General features: G+C 43.3%; 2 protein-coding genes across 6 annotated transcripts in view; one reads left to right on the top strand and one right to left on the bottom strand.

The window, feature by feature from the left end:
• Window positions 1-1820: 1820 nt before the first annotated feature.
• OXSM (3-oxoacyl-ACP synthase, mitochondrial) lies at window positions 1821-11342 on the bottom strand. Of its 4 annotated transcripts, none has more exons than XM_075083259.1 (3): window positions 11261-11342; window positions 5088-6105; window positions 1821-2421 (listed from the first exon to the last, which is right to left on the bottom strand). In XM_075083259.1, exons 2-3 carry the CDS (start codon window positions 6068-6070, stop codon window positions 2019-2021), a joined length of 1386 nt encoding a protein of 461 aa, XP_074939360.1. In that variant the 5' UTR covers window positions 6071-6105; window positions 11261-11342; the 3' UTR covers window positions 1821-2018. The 4 variants fall into 4 exon arrangements, with proteins under 4 accessions (XP_074939360.1, XP_074939359.1, XP_074939358.1 ...); XM_075083258.1 differs by lacking the exon at window positions 11261-11342 and adding an exon at window positions 8109-8618; XM_075083257.1 differs by lacking the exon at window positions 11261-11342 and adding an exon at window positions 8133-8618.
• NGLY1 (N-glycanase 1) overlaps window positions 11333-16483 on the top strand; it is a 25039-nt gene continuing 19888 nt past the window's right edge. Inside the window, exons 1-3 of one of the 2 annotated variants that reach the window (XM_075083254.1) lie at window positions 11333-11467; window positions 12866-12980; window positions 15114-15356. In XM_075083254.1, the coding sequence (XP_074939355.1) occupies window positions 11340-11467; window positions 12866-12980; window positions 15114-15356 (486 nt within the window). In that variant the 5' untranslated portion in view covers window positions 11333-11339. The remainder of the gene's footprint in view (window positions 11468-12865; window positions 12981-15113; window positions 15357-16483) is intronic. The other variant, XM_075083255.1, reaches the window with a different exon arrangement.

Below are 16483 nucleotides of genomic sequence, written 5' to 3'. Positions count from 1 at the left end.
AGAGTCTGCATCCAACACTCCTGGGGCCACGATCTCTGCTATCAGAAGGAAAGGAAAGCATCTCTCTCTGTCACAGTATTAATTACAGGTCTGCAGCTATGTAACAACATTGGATGAGTTTAGTTAGACTGTACTTCAGGTCCACAATAATGCTGCACTATCTAGGTTTCCCATATTCCACCCTAGATTACAACCATCTGAAAAAATATTGTCTCCAGAAGAAACTCACTGGATCATTTCCTCCAATTCACAATCCTGCTACTAGCTCTCTCCTGAGGGCTGAATGCTTTAAATCAATTCCTTTTTGCATATAATTTGTAGAGGGTAATGTTGAATTTCATATTCTACCTTTTATATTGCATGCAATCCAGATCCTCATTCATTGTACTGCTATTATTAATTAACACAAGCTAAGAGGTTTGTAGGTATTTTTCCCAACAGCAAATTCCCGTACTCTCTCTAGTTTGTATGCCTTTACATTTTTCCTTTGGTAATATATTATTGCACTCTCAGGCTTACTATTCATTAATCTATTTTGGACTGCACTGTTCCGTATGAGCTCAGCTTCTGAAAGAGTCTTTATCATTCTCCAACTGCATTTTTCTCATCATTCTCTTTAATGTTCTATTTAGTAAAGACAGCAAATGCAAAAATTATGCTGTTCCATATCACCATTCAGACCATTTGTATAAATAATGAGGGTTTAGGGTACTGCTAAGCCTTATGATAGCCCATTAGTAATCTCTTTCCAGAAGGAAATTTACTTATAGTGGAGCTACTTTATGTCCTTTATTTTAAATCTAGTAAGTTACTTTGCCTCCACTTATGTGGGTCAAAAGCTAAGACTGACATTTTCAAAAAGAAAACTGATGAAGAGTCTTTTAATAAGCTAACCCACCCACAGGGATTTCCAACTGCACTCACATCTGCACTATCAATCAAGGCACTACTCAGCCAAGATGCTGACTGGTGCCAGAAGGAACAGCCGAAGTCCTTTACTTGTTCTTTGTAAGAGACAACCTAAACCACCATCAATATGTCAGTTTTAGGTATAATTTCATTTTCCTGTCCTCATTCCTCAACATCCTCAATGTCCTCTCTTTCCTTTCTCATGCTCAACACAAGACCCAGATTCATGTCTTGCATATGCTTTTTTGCTGAAAGATTCCTTGTTTTTCCAAGTTTGGCTAGTTCTATTTTTCCGTTTTGTCAGAACAGCCAGGGGTTTGAAGAGCTTTATTCCTTTCTGTGTAACTATTTTTTAAATCCTTAGTACCATACTTGAATATCTACCCTGCTATTCTTGTCCAAAATCTCAGAACAAAACAGATTATCACCTACTAATTCTATCCCTGTGCCACATGGAAGATGTATAGGCCATGTCCTTTCCTGTTACCACTCCATACCATGGCTAACGAGGTAACACAACACATGGAAATTAATAAAGCTGAAAAGAAAATGAACCACTGTCAGAAATCTTATGAACTCCTATATAATTGTCTCCCAAACGTCATCTGTGTGGAAGAATGTGCATAAGTCTCTGATATTTTAAACAACTTACGATGAGGAAAAAGGCAGAATTATACATGGAACGGGTAACAAAGGGGAGCTTATTCCTAAAGCTTGTATCATCACGCAGTAGGTCATCAGCTTGCAGCTGTGCAGTCCTAACTTGTTAGCCAGTCTCCCTTTTGCATAAATGTTTCCAAGCAATTTCTGTGTCACATGCATATGAAAAATATATTCTAATGAAGTGAAAAGACAGAATGATCAACATCTCCTCTTCTAGTCAAGAACAAAAACTTCTCTACCACACAAAGAACAGGTCTTTTGTTTATTTTTATTAAAATGAGTAAAAGACGACCCTTCTTTCTAAAATAATTGCTGGTGTAAACGTTAGGGTGAATAAAGTTCTTACATATCAAATGAGCAATTCTCAAAGCTGACAAAAGATCACCAAGGGTAGCAGTACACAAAACCATTGTCAGTGCCATTTTTCACAACATGCACAGCATAAGTTAAACACTTGCAAAGCACAAAGTTGCATTCGTACCACCAAAGCCAAATGAATTTGTGAGTGCTATACGCCGTTTTTCAGTTTTCCACTCCTGAGCTGTTAATGGAACATAATTGAGATCAAACTCTGCCTCTGTCTTCTGTAAGTTTAGAGTGGGTGGCAAAATTCCATGGTAACAGGACAGTGCAGTAAAAGCTGCTTCAATAGCTCCTGCAGCCCCCAAGAGATGTCCCGTTGCTCCTTTTGTTGAGGAAACTGCAATATTATATGAGTGATCTTTAAAAAGTCTCTTGATTGCTTGGTTCTCAGCAGCATCTCCTAGAGGTGTAGAAGTTGCATGTGCATTGACATAGGTTATGTCCTCAGGTTTGACCCCAGAATCTTTTATTGCTGCAGACATACACCTAAGGAAAAAACAAGAAGACAGAATGCTGAATTTCCCATTATTATCAAATGTGAAAATCTGCGTGACACATTTTACCAGAGATGTAAATGATAAGAGATGGATTCATCTAACTGCACTCACTAGCATCTACATTTAGCCACCTGAGAAATACAGTAGTGGTGAGGCCCACTATAAAACCAGACTTGCTGCTAAAAATTCCACAGCTGGGAAAAATACAAAGAGAAAGAAAGAAAATGTAGCAAAAATCTCTACAGACTACACTAACATGTCAAAGACCCTTTTCAATGCAAAATTTGAAAAAATGTGAGAGAGAAATAACTAGCTGAAATTATTACAAAAATTGGGTTCCCTCCATCGAAGTTTCTCTAGTGTAGCAACATATTAATGTAACATTCAGTACAACGGTCCAAGAAATCCCTTTCCCATTGTAAGTGAAAAGAAGATTCCCTAGTTTTTACATTTTATTTCCCCTCATATTTACAGTATTAGGGAATTAGGAGAAAAAAATTGCTTTATCAAACAAAAATATTGGGAGACAAAAGAAAAATTCTGCAGTCATCCTCCTTATGAGCTTCTTTTGCATGCTTTCCAGAGGCTAGATGACATCAAGGAGATAGCACAGACTCCTATATATAAAATGAAATTTACTGAAAGTCACGCTCTTCTACCCTGACACTGTATGTTCCACTCTGACTGCTGATGACCTGTAGACTCTGGCTGCCTCTATAAAACACACTTTTTTATTAAAACCACAGAAGGATCAATACAGCTCCATATTGAGATTTTCACACAGATCTCCCACAGAAAGATGATGAATCACACATCTCTCTTTGCACACACAGCTTAATGAAGCATCTCTGAGCAAAAGACCGCTGACTCTTTTGAAATTTATGAAAAATAAGTAAATAAAAGAAAGTTAAAAAAAAAGATAGCACAGGCTGCTGGAAAAATTTAAATGTCTCCAGTACAGCCTTCTACCCTCAGAAGCATCCAGCTTAGCTTAGGTTGGAGGCCACGGATGCTCAAGGTCACTAGACAGTGAGCCAACATTCAGGCAAAAAGGTTTACTGGTCAACTATGAGGGAAACAGATACATTAATTTAGTTAAATATGTTATCTGCAAAGAACATATTTACTTAAGGAGATAACAGATCAATTGCATAGAATACACTTCATATCCACACTTCTGAGACTGGCTTTGCCTCTCCTTTGCTGCAGATTTATTCCAACATATGTATTAGTCTCCAACTGAAGTAGTTATTAGAAGATGACAAAAAATACATTCCCCTGATATTTTTTATGTGGCAAATAAAATTCCTACAGAAAAGTAAGAGAAGCATATACATTTCAGATTTAATCCATACACCACTGCAGTAACAAAATATTGAAGACTGTATTAAAATGTATTATCTCATCTCAAAGGTGGAAAGGCTCAACATTTTGGAGACACCAAGATTAACTTTCAACTATTCCCACTGTGAATTTAATTTATATGCTACTGCAATCATAAAATATACAAAAATTCTGTTACAATATATTGCCATATCATCTCAAGGGTAAACAAGTATGAAAATCTGAGATAAGACACTCCTGATACTCAACTCACACCTAAGTCTGCAGAACAATTAAATATGAATCAAATAGCATAGAGGGAAACCTGGTATATTACACCTCTTGAAAAATCTGTTAACCCAATAAAGATGCAAACACAGCTTACAATACCATGCAGAAATTTGATCCATTTGTGCAATGATATATTGAATTTTGTTATTAAATATTCATGTACATTCAGAATAATGCAAACTAAATCTTTACTAAAGATTCCAATGCCAGCAACAGTATTCAGCCTACACAAAGCTCACAAATTTACACATGTAAAGTAACTGGCAATTTAATTAGGTCAATGATAAAGATTAGATTAATATCATCTACTGGTGAACTGTTTTTGATGAGATTAACAATGATGAAGCTTTACCATCTCAGCTTTACCATAAACAGTACTGAAGTGTATTTCTGCTGTGCCCCTCCACCAACGCTCTTAGCTGCATCAGAGTGAAGTATTTAAACATAATTCTAGCACTGGCATATGATCTAAATACTTTCCCTTTTCTAAATAAGAATAGCCACAATTAATGCTTATTACATGTACAGTAATTATTCTAACAAACTAGATCCTCAAAGTGCTCTACAGCTTTCATCACTTGGGATTTCTGTAGGAACACTATTTACCTTTCAGACCACAACAAATTACATTACCTGCTTTTGCAGTGGGGTCTTTCTTCTATACAGTCAAAGGGTGAAGAAGAACCTGAAAAGGTTCTACCATACCACAAAAATCTCAGAAAAGAGCTTTCCATTGAGACTTACTTGTGTGCACATCTGTAGGCACCAAAAGCAAAATATTTTCGCATAAAGTTTTCATAACTCTATGCATAAAGGCTGATTCTACCAAGAACTGCCTTTCACCTTGTTACTGAAAAAAGAAAATTGGGGCAAAACCTTACTAGAATTTCCTTTATTTTTCAGATTAAGCTTTCAGCCTTTTGGAATATTAATTCAAGATTGAACAGCATTTCTGTAAGAAAAGCATACAATAACAGAAACAAATGTACCCACTGTAATTAACATATGAAGTAGCCATCATAATCAACATAGAGTTCTTACCTGAATGCACCATCTCCCTCTGGATTAGGTGCTGTTATGTGGCAAGCATCACCAGACAGTCCATAACCTAAAACTTCTGCATAGATCCTAGCACCTCTTTGTACAGCGTGTCCATACTCTTCCAAGACCAGCACAGCAGCACCCTCTCCCATTACAAACCCTTCTCTCTGTGAATCAAACGGTCGACATGCCATTTTAGGGCTTGAGTTAAAACTCGTGCTGAGGGCCCGAGCTCTTGAAAATCCAGCCAAGGACAAAGGACTAATGGAAGCCTCAGTCCCTCCAGCCAACATGACATCAGCATCACCAGCGGCAATAAATCTAAAGGAGTCTCCAACAGCATGTGCGCCTGTGGTACAAGCAGTTGACACCGCGTGATTCGGCCCTTTCAGTTGGTATTTAATGCTGATGTGGCCTGCTGCCATATTGACTAAAATCTTTGGGACAAAGAATGGGCTGACCTTGTTATAACCCTTTGTTTTAAATAAAGTGGCTGTATCAGAAATCTCTTCCAGTGGAACCATTCCCATCCCAATTGCCACACCGGCACTTAAGCGATCCTGTTCAGACCAGGGAGACCAGCCGGAGTCCTTCATTGCTAGCTCTGCTGCACCGATGGCCATCACAGTGGCAGAACTCATGGATTTGATCTCTGACTTTGACACAAAGCTTTCTTCACTGAACTGACCCTCCTCGTTTCCCCTTGGCACACAAGCAGCCACTTTACACGGTACGCCTGCATATTCTTCCCCATCTAGCGATGCAATCCCACTGTCTCCTTGGAGAAGGCGCTTCCACACAAACTGAGTCCCCACACCAAGAGGGGACACTAAGCCAATACCTGTAACAACTACTTTCCTTCGACATGCAGGCAGTGACTTGCTGAAAGCTCTTCTGTGATTTTGTAAACGCAGATTTAAATTCAGACTGCAGAGATGAAGATTTGCAATCTTTAATAGATCCCGCGAGCACTGTGAGAACATGGTGGAAATCAATCACTTCAAGCACATTCCTGTAACTGGGGGGAAAAAAAAAGACACAAACAGAACAGTAAAGCGGCCAATGTGAAAAACATTCCAAGTACACTAAATTAATAACCTGCTTTTTACATGAAAGCTATTTTCAACCCTGCAGAAAGGGATGTAGGTTCTGTGTCTGTAATCAGGAATAGGCAGACAGGACATGGAAACACATTCACTTTGTGAATGCCTCTTGTGGGCTTTTCTAGTTTAAGCTGCTAATGAATATGACTGCACCACTGTGGTCTGTGAGGCACTCTCTGGTTTTGCTGCAAAACTCCCCCTGGGGCTTTAACCACCCACTGGCTGGAGGTGTCAACAGTGAGCATTAAATGAGCATTCTTCTAAGGTGAAAGCATGTGTTCACCTGAGTGTGTATGTCCTACCATTACTGCATTAAGGAGGTCATCATCTTAACCTTTACGTCAGGCAGAAAGGTCTAGAAAACTCCAAACAGAAGGAGTCAAGAAAATCTTCCTGGTTCTGTCACCACAACAACTACATATCTTGGGCAAGAATTCTCAACCTTCTACCTCCACCTACCCTTTATTACTCTTGGGGTATTTACACTGTCGGGCGACGGTACCTCAGGTGCATTTGAGCAAGATGTACCACAATGGGCACCGTCAAAGACTTGTAAAATAGACAAAAAAAGCACTTCATATTGCAATCATTCCACACTTAGGGGTAGAACATGACTTATTGTGATGTCTAATTTTGTAATCTAATAGAAATAACCATAAAAAGAAATCACATACAAAACAATCTTCTGTCAGAAAACACTACTCCCAAGGAAGTGTCATAGCACACACACCACATCCTGAGATCTGGCTACAAACTGTTCGATTGTTGGCCAGAAGCCATGAAACACACAGCCTGCAGATGTCCCACGTCCCTTGAAGGTTAACACTGCCAGAACCCACATATAGCGAGTCAAGCGATGGCAGAAGGACACCACTGGGCACAAGTACCTTGGGCGGGAGGAGAAGACCATGCCAAGCAGTAATGCTGCAGCGCTGCACTGCAGCCCCTCTCTTACACCTTGGCCATCACCAGGTCAGGAGCTGCTCTGACCACACACAGGCTTTGACAAGTCGCCTGCTTTTCACCTCCTGAAAACAGCACCATGACATCAGCAGGTCTTTGGTAAAATATAGCGAGATCTGCGGGGATGGTGCACGGCCAGTGGGCTCAAATACACAGACCTGCTCTTTCCTGCGGCAGCACAAGTACACAGCAGTGTTACTAAAAAAATAAAAAGCTAAAAATAGCGGTTACTAATGCATTCTTTTTTAAAAGGAGCCTGCTTTGAATCCTGACCCAAATTAGTCATTTAGCCTTTAGCCAGTTAGCCTGCATTTTATAAAAAGAGTGGAGAGATAAATGTACAGGCCTTTGAAGTGGTGTGTGCCTAACATTACAGCTTGTAACCACAAGCCGTTAGTTAGCTGGGTTAAGGCAATTAGGAGGCCCAGTACAACCTGGGCAAAGCTTTGTTACCTACTGCACACCCTGAGGAGAAAAAAAACCAAACTGGGCAGGGGGGTAATTTCTCCTCAGGATCAAGAGCTTGTTGGACTTCACCATGTGTTTAAGGGGCATTAGTGACTTTTAATGTTTATACAAGGCCTGTTGTGATAGGACAAGTGATAATGGTTTTAAACTAAAGAAGGGTAGATTCAGACTGGATAGAATTAAAAAATTTTTCACAGTGAGGTTGGTGAAGTGCTGGAAAGGGTTGCCCAGAGAGCTGGTAGATGCCCCATCCCTGGAAACATTCAGGGTCAGGCTGGACGGGTCTCTGAGCAACCTGATCTAGTTGAAGATGTCCCTGCTCACTGCAGAGGGGTTGGACTAGATGGCCTCTAAAGGTCCCTTCCAACCCAAACCATTCCATGATTCTATGATAACGCCGCAGCGAAGGGCCCTAAGGGACACGAGACACCCCGAGCACGCCCGGCACAGCCTCTCCCGTCTCCCTCCGCCCTCGCCCCCGCGGTACCTCCGCCGGCCGCGCTCCACCCACCCGCCCCCCGGCTCCGGAGTGGTTGGTTCTGCCTCACTCTCCCGTTCCGACGGCGCCGGGCCGCACCACCAGGACAGAGGAGAGAGGGGGCGAGAACGCGACGGCTTTGTAGCCGATCCCTCATGTCACGATTGGTGAGGAGAGGCGTCAGCGAATCGGTTGCTCGGCGGTGGACTGTGCGCCCCGGCGGCGGGGCTGGTACCGGGTCCGCGGGGGCGGGGCCGGCGCTGGGTAGGGCGGGGAGTCGCTTCCTGCCCCGAACCACGCATTTAAAATCCGCAAAGGAAGAGTTAAAAAAAAAAGCTACTTCATTCCCCCGCCCCCCAAACAAACCCGCGGTCTCTGTGGGATGTTAGGTAAGCGGGTAACGCTCCGGGCGCGAGGGAAAGCCTGTCGTTTCCTGTCGGTTCCTGTACGGCTGCCGGCGTACCGCGCTGAGCCGGCGGGAACCAGAGCTGCGGTCAGCAGTGCGCGGCTGCGTCATTCAATAGCATCACACACACAGGCGGGAGGAGCTGTGCGGGGCCTCGCCCTCTCCACCAGGCCCAGGTTATATCCCGCCTGACGGAACTCCTCGGCACAGTTTCCCTGCCCGCACTTTGCTCCCTTGCTCTGGTCCCAGTCCCCGCCTCATCCGTGTTCTGCCGTCTGCACGCCTCCCATGGCCGTCCTCCGCCGGCTCCTAGCTTTGCTGGCACGTCCCTGGGGACTGAGCCATCACTACTACTTGCGCTATCGACATCACTAATGTCACCGATAATCATAGAATCATAAAATGTCCTGAGTCGGAACGGACCCACAAGGATCATTGAGTCCAACTCCTGTCCCTGCATAGGACAACCTTGAAATTCACACCATGTCTGAGGGCATTGTCCAAGTGCTTTTTGAACATCATCGGGCTTGGTGCCATGACTGCCTCCCTGGGGAGCCTGTTCCAGTACCCCACCACCCTTCGGGTGAAGAAGCTCTTCCTAATATGCAGCCTAAACCTCCCCAACACATCTTCCTGCCATTCCCTTGGGGGGGGGAGGTGTCTTAAATATCACTATTTTATATGCTATCAGTATTCCTAGATCGTGGATTACTGTGAAAACATGCTCCTCCACACAAAGGCTGAAATGCTGGCAGAGAAGATGAAGGTAAACGATGACAAGTCGATCACAGACTATACAGGAGTATCTTGAAAATACACGTACAAATACACCAACAGCACCAATACACAAAAGTAAACTTTGTTGTTGCTGCTTCTACAGGCATGATCTGAACTGAGACCGAGCTGCTAGCTATGCCTGAGATGACTTGTAAGAACAATTAAGTTTTTACTCGAGAAAGATGGTAGTGCCATACTTGACATACATGAAGCCAAGGAGCTGTCGTGGCAGAGCATAAAATGCGTTTCAAAGCCTCATCAACAAAGACTTGAAGGACCTACTGCAGGAAAAAGAAAAGAAAAACACCAAAAACAAACCCAAAAACAAACCACAGATGCCAAAAAGGAAGGAAATACAATACTTAATAAAGAAAAAATAAACACTTTTCTACATTTTTTTTAATGAAGAGTCTGTGTTTAATTTCCCTTTAGAAATAATGGGACTTGGACATTTAAGGTGTTAGTAATTTGTTGGAAGTTGGCACTTGCTCTTCTCATTTCTTCCCACTGCTTTGCTATGAGCACTTCCAAAGCATTATTTGCAAATGCTATATTCACGTGCATTATGTACTTATGTTACATGTGTAGCAACATAGTTAATCTTTAATTCTGAGAGGGCAGCCAACATTAACAGCCACATGCCTGTATGAAAAGCATGGAAAGGAAATTAAAAGCTGAAGCAGCAGCCAAGGAACATGGCATCATCTTAAATTAAAATTCTGTTACTTTGGTACCAATTCTGTGATTTTGAGGGCTGAATTACTGACTTTTAAAGTATGCTAGTAGGAATAATATCTGTAATCTCAGCAAAAGTTAATTACCTTGGGTTAAATCTCAGCTTTTGTAAGGGATAGGTACCAGCTTCTTAAAAAATTAAGCTGAGCAGAGTGACCTGTCAGAAGCAGACAGCAGAGCTGGATCATAACATCAAGAAATCATCACAAGTCAGCCTGAATTTTAAAGACCTCTTTTACTTGGAACTTTTTCCATCTTGCATTCTTAAGAAAGCAAAGCCCCACAGACCTTTTTGCCCAAGATTCTTCATTGCAGTTCTTTCACTGGTAGCACAAACCAGACATCTAGAAAAGGCAGAGACAGAAACCAGGGGGTGGTTTTTTTCTTCATTTGGATAGACTTTGGGTAGGGCCAGACGAGGTGCTGAGGTGGGGGTGGGTAGCCATGGCTGCATTCCCCTCCCCGTAACCTCAGTGAGGCTGAAAGTGTGACATCAACTAAGAGCAAAAAAGGACGAGGTGTGAGAGGGGACCTGGGTGGTTTGACCACCATCACTGCCCACCACGGGAGCTCCCCAGAGCCCTGCACAACCAGGAACCATATTATCATTAAGGTTGGAAAGACCTATACAATCATCAAGTCCAACTATCCACCCAACACCACCATGCCTCCTAAACCATGCCCTGAAGTGCCACATCTACACGCTTTTTGAACACCTCCAGGAGTGGTGACTCCACCGCCTCTCTGGGCAGCCTGTTCCAATGCTTGACCACTCTTTCAGGAAAGACATTTTTCCTAATATCCAATCTCAGCCTCCCCTAGCACAGCTTGAGGCCATTTCTTCTCATCCTATCACTTGTTACTTGGGAGAAGAGACCAACACCCACCTCCCTACAAACTCCTTTCAGGTAGTTGTAGAGAGCGATAAGGTCTCCCCTCAGCCTCCTCTTCTCCAGGCTAAACAACCCCAGTTCCCTTAACCGCTCCTCATAAGACCTGCTCTCCAGACCCTTCACCAGGTTTGGTGCCCTTCTCCGGACACCCTCCAGCACCTCTGGACAGGAAGACCCCCTGCACAAGCAGGCCAGGGTATCGATTGCAACGCGGTTAAAATCGTCAGGATAAAGTAGCTTAGCAGCTCTTGTAAGATCACCGACTTCACGGGGGTACCCGCCGCAGGAGCCCGGCCTGGCCCTTTAAGGTGCTCCACCGCACCCGCGGATTCTGAGGGCAGTGACCTCACCATTCCTATCGCGCATGCGTGCTGGGCCGCTCTCCTGGCGCAGCGGTGGCAGCTGGTGGGGTTGTGCCCGGGTGGGGCGATGGCGGCCGCCTTGGGTCAGTCTTCTTCGCCCGGTTTCCTCGCCGTGAGTGAGCTTTGCCAGAACGGGCGGGAGACCTTTCTCGAGGCCTCGCGACTGCTCCTCATCTACGCGGACAACATCCTCCGGTGAGGGGGCGGCGGGGGGCGCCCCCCGGCGCCGGGCGGCGGAGCGGCGAGGGGAACCGCGGGCCGACTGGCCGCTGCCGGCTGCGTCTGTCGGTGTCCCGAAAGCGGCCCTGAGGGCGGCGGGGTCGGGGTCGGGTCCGGGGGGCTCGGCCGACCCGCCCTGCGGCCCGGCGCGGCCGGTGCGCGGCCGTCACCCGCTGCTCTCGGCCGTGCGTGGGTGCCGAGGTGGGGGCGGGCGGCGGGGCGAGCCCGGCGCCGGTTTGAGGGAATAAGGGTCCACCCGTGAACTTGGCGGTCCCTTGCCGGGCCACCGGTGTGGCTGGAGGAGCCGGTTATCGCCAAGTACCCGCACGCAGCCGTTTATTCCTGCGTTTGCAGGCAGACCGTCTCAGAGGTGAGCCGTGTGGCTCCAACCTGTTATGTAACGCCGAAGTTCAGAAGCATCTCTCTTCTTTTTGTCGTTATTTAAAAATAAGGTAGCTTTTTCGCATAAGTGTGTAGTGGCTCCGATTTTTATTTCTTTATTGCTGCCTGGTTTGTTTTGAGAGCTTGCTTTTTGTGTTGAACATAAAAGCCTGCACTGGCCCAGATTCTGCAAGCATTTAAGCACCTAAAAATTAGTGGATGCATAACAAGTAATGCTAAAAATGTAACTTGATTTTTCTGTTGCTTTTCTCTCCTGACTCAATGAGATTGGTATCGAGAGTTAATTATAGTTGAATTTTTGCAAGGTGGCTCTGTAGAGTAGGTACACACATCAACACATGTGATTGACACTGATGTCTTCAGGCAACCCGAGATGTATGAGCTGCCCCTCCCTGTCTATATCTGGTTTGCCTAACCAGTTGCAAAAACTGCTGCATGGCAGAGAACAGTGGGTCCTGGGCTGACTCCTTTTAAAGAAAGAGGTGAGAGAAGAAGGTTTAGAAGAGTTGAAAGAGGAGAGGGGAACTGAGAGGTAGCCCTTCAGGAAGCAAAGAGACCACAGCAGCTTCACCCATGTACCAGGAAGTTTAGCATAGCTTCTGTAGTGGGCCTAAATGCATCCAGTGTTGAGGTGAGTTCAGTTAGAACGCTGCGGGCTGGGGGTGGGCCTGAAGTTGGCTATAAGTGTTACTGCAAAATAAGTCCTGCTGGCTAGGACCACAAAACACATATTTATGTATTTAGGTTGCAAACTAAAATTTAGAACCAGTTTTGTAACTGTCAGAGTTAGTGGCAGAAGGACATGAATTAAGTCAAAGTTTTAGATAAGTTTCGCATTCTGCCTACATGGTAGGAATGAAAGTAAACTTTTAAAAAATCTGTTATGAATGGCTGATGCTGATTAGTTTGGTTACCCAGCTTTTAATTATGTTTGCAAATGAAGTAAATGCTGAAAACTTTCAATCTCTTCAGGAACCCTTATGAAGAAAAATATAGATCAATTAAGATTGGAAATCCAGCATTTTCCACGAGGCTGTTGCCTGTCAGAGGAGCAGTTGAATGTTTATTTGAGATGGGGTTTCAAGAGGTGAGTACAACTTAGTAATTTCTGATGCGTTCATCAGTTCACACACTAAAATTTAAAATCGAATTTTTTTCCTCCTTTCCCAGTTGCAATGGACTAGATTTTAAGCCAGCTGCTATTTTCTTAGTTTTCTTTCAGACCTTACTTGCAAATATCTGCAGTTAACTGACAGAAAATGTAGTTGAGGGTGCTTCAGAGATCTGGTGGAGCTAGAGCTAAGCTGATCTGTGATAAGATTGGTTTTCTGCTGTTCAGACACACTAGTAGTTCACTTAATGGCCAGATATGTATCTGTGCTGGTACAAAGGAAATGGTGGCAAATGGGGTGAAAACACCTTCTCTTAGTAGCAGCTCACTATTAGGTGGACACCAGATAGTAGTTTCTATATTGTAAAACTCTGCGTTGAATCCACCTTTTGGAAGGCGGGGGAAAAAAAGTCCTGCTTTTCTGCTGCTTGTACCTACCATTGGTAGGGCTTGTGTGGCCCCATAGTGAGTTAGGTAAGGGAAGCTGATCTGATTAAAAATTAACCTTCCAAAACAAAAAAAAAAGAAGTACTTTTCAGCAAATTCACAGTGCAGCTGCAGAAGTACTAGTGTTGTCATGACAGGATTGGAGGGCAACAGACTCTTAAAGTAGTGGGAGGGTGGGACTTTTGCCCATTTAAAACAGTTATGAAACTGTATCCTAAAATAGTCTCAAGTGAATCTTGATTCTGTTGCAGTCAAAAAGATGTATTTCAAAGATTGCTTTGTGTCCTGACATGGTCCCTGTCTTGGTAGAGTTTAAACTGCCAAAGCTGGTTAAGCTGGAAGCAGCCTTTGTAATTACAGGAGAGCTGGGGTAAAAGCCCAACTCTTATTTGATGGTGCAAAGCTCTTGCTCTAGCTTTGCTTTAATTTGCCTGTTTGATGTACCCATACAGAAGTGTGGCATACATTATGTTATTTAGGTCCAGCTGTCATGAGACCTCTGCCTTCTCTTCAGGTAAAGTTAGTGTCATTGTCCTAATTTCAAAAAAGAATGCTGAAAGGAATGGTGACTGCAGAGGGAGAAATGGTTTGTGGATTTATTCTTGTGCTGGTACTCTGGAGATGACTTTTAATGACATGTTTTAGCCAAGAGATAGTCAGTGTAGCTAGTGAAGCATGCAAGCAGTAACAACATAGTAATTTTAAACATGTTATAAGGTGCTACTTCCACTTCTGTCAGATCTTTAAGATAATGTTGGCTCAGTCTTATGGTTATTGTGCCAATTGAGTCTGGAGCTTACAAACTTCTCTTCAACTGCAATAACTAAAATTGTTCCTTCTTTTGTCTCTGCTTGGTAAGCCAACTTTATCAATTAAAAAATGAGGGCTTTCTGCTGGATTGATACATTCTGTTTAGTTTTGTGGTGATTTAAAGTGTTAAAGGGAAACACTGCATCTGCAATGATAGGTGACCTAGGGTGACTGTGGATAAACAAATTACTCAGTTTAATAAATAGAAGTGCTGCAGTGGTAGAAACTGAAACTCTTATGGTATGAATGCTTCCAGATATTTATGTTTTTAGTAACCTAATTCTTCATGCTAAGATATTTGCTTCTGTCATAATTACTAATCTTCTGTTAGGCTACCAGTAATCCTGTTACAATCAAAAATAGGAACCCAGAAATCAAGCTGGGTACAGGTCTCAATAAGAATAATATTTCCTCTCTGAAAACGTATAAAACCTAAAAGATATCGGTATGGAAGAGAATTCCCAGCAGATGTCATTCTAGAGGCTTCTTCCCCCAACATTGGCTGTCCTCCTGTGTTGCCTAGCGTTTCGCTGCTGTACTGTGAGAACTGAGCATTTGTTGTTCATTTCTGTTGTTGCTGCTTTCTCTGCCAAATCATAATTGCGTTGTCCATGTGTGGCTCTACAAAATAAGTTACTAACAAAAGCATGTTGTTATGAGCCCTTTTTTTCTAGACTGACTGTAGGTTCTTGATCTAATAGCTTCTGCTGTAAGGGACCTAGTCCAAAGGCTGAATCCTGCCAAGCCTTAGCATGATAACTTCCAGTAAACAATATAGCTGTTAGCTAGAGATACGAGCACTGAGTACCTTAGACATGCAGTAACTGCTGAATTAATTTGTCTAAATTTCAGGGAGATACTCACCTGGTTTTCCCTAAAGAAGCTTCAATTGAGCAGCTACGTAAAATCAGAGACTTAATTGCTGGAGAGAGGAACAGCAGACTGAATGAGTCAAATCAAACCCACAGAACAGGATCCTCTGAAACTGTGGCCAGCACTCAGACAGTTGCACATCAGCCTTCAAGACCTGCTGACTCTGTTCTTGCCCCTGCTCGTCAGCAGCCAGAAACATCACCTGTGCAATCTCTTGAAGTGGTAATTATAACCTGAAAGCTTTGTAGGTGTACTGATCTTGAATATAAAGATTGAAGAAAAGTTAACTGTTGGGACAGGTTGCTCAGAGAGGCTGTGTAGTCTCCAAATGTGGACATTTTCAAGACCTGACAAGGCCAGAGTAACTTGGTCTGCTCTCATAGCTAACCCTGCCTTGAGCAGGAGGTTGGACCAGAGGAATTTTTTAGTCTTCCAATGGTTTCTGGAGTTTTTGAGTGTTTTCTTCAGTCTCCATGCAAATTCAACATGAAATATGCCATAAATAGAATATTAGCAAGAGATTTTGTTGAAGATGTCCATAAATGTTTTATTGATCAGGGTGTCATGGAAGAAAAAGCTGGTTTGTATTATAAGGGGACAGCAAGGTGGAAGAACAGAGGAGGGGTGGGAAGCTAAGACTGTGTTTGGTATTTGAGAGCCAGCAAAAGAACAGGAGCACAACCGTAATGTTTATAATTGTTGGCATCTCAGTTCATTCATTATGACCTCTATGTGTAGTCTGTGACGAGGGCTTTCGTTTTTTGGATGTGACACTTGTGAGACACAGGAATTTAGCTGGGCAAGGACAAATCTATAGTTATGGAGGCTGTGTTTCCCTTGTCCAAGAGGTCGAGGTGAAGTTCCCTATCAAGACAGAGAGGCAGAGTCCTTTCATCTGTTGATAGCTGGCCTGATGGGTGAAGACTCTTAACAACCTCATACAACTTTGAAAAATGAAGTTATTCCTTTTGATAGAAGCTTTGAAGGATGCTTTGGTTTAACTTGCTAAAGAGTTTTTCCCCCTAGAACCAGAGTCACCTAAAGTTGCTGTATGATGAATCCTTCCAAAAGGTCGTTTCTCATACATCCTTAAACAGAGTTTTGTCTCTTTTTAAGTGATATTGTCAGTATATTGTTGGATACCCAACTATGACATACTATTTCTTCCCAATACCTGCCCAAGATCAGTGGAAGAGAAATGGCAAAGCATAGATTGAAGTGATGGCTTTTGGGGAGAGAGAGCACTCGGTGACCCATCATCACGCACAATGTCCTTTGGGAAAGGAGCTCTTGTAGGCATTGGAATATTGAGCCATTTAATCTAATTATGTTAGCGTGCTAGTAATTGC

Source organism: Phalacrocorax aristotelis, chromosome 2, assembly GCF_949628215.1.
Source record: "Phalacrocorax aristotelis chromosome 2, bGulAri2.1, whole genome shotgun sequence".
In the NCBI taxonomy this organism is placed as follows: domain Eukaryota; kingdom Metazoa; phylum Chordata; class Aves; order Suliformes; family Phalacrocoracidae; genus Phalacrocorax; species Phalacrocorax aristotelis.
Note: the sequence above shows the minus strand (reverse complement) of the source record. Positions and strands in the feature narration are given on the sequence as shown.

Excerpts from the sequence above, each read along its gene's own strand:
- OXSM (XM_075083259.1), bottom strand. The coding sequence starts at position 6,070 with ATGTTCTCACAGTGCTCGCGGGATCTATTAAAGATTGCAAATCTTCAT. Across the intron at positions 2,422-5,087 it reads GAGGGAGATGGTGCATTCAG|GTGTATGTCTGCAGCAATAA; the intron begins GTAAGAACTCTA and ends TTTTTTCCTTAG.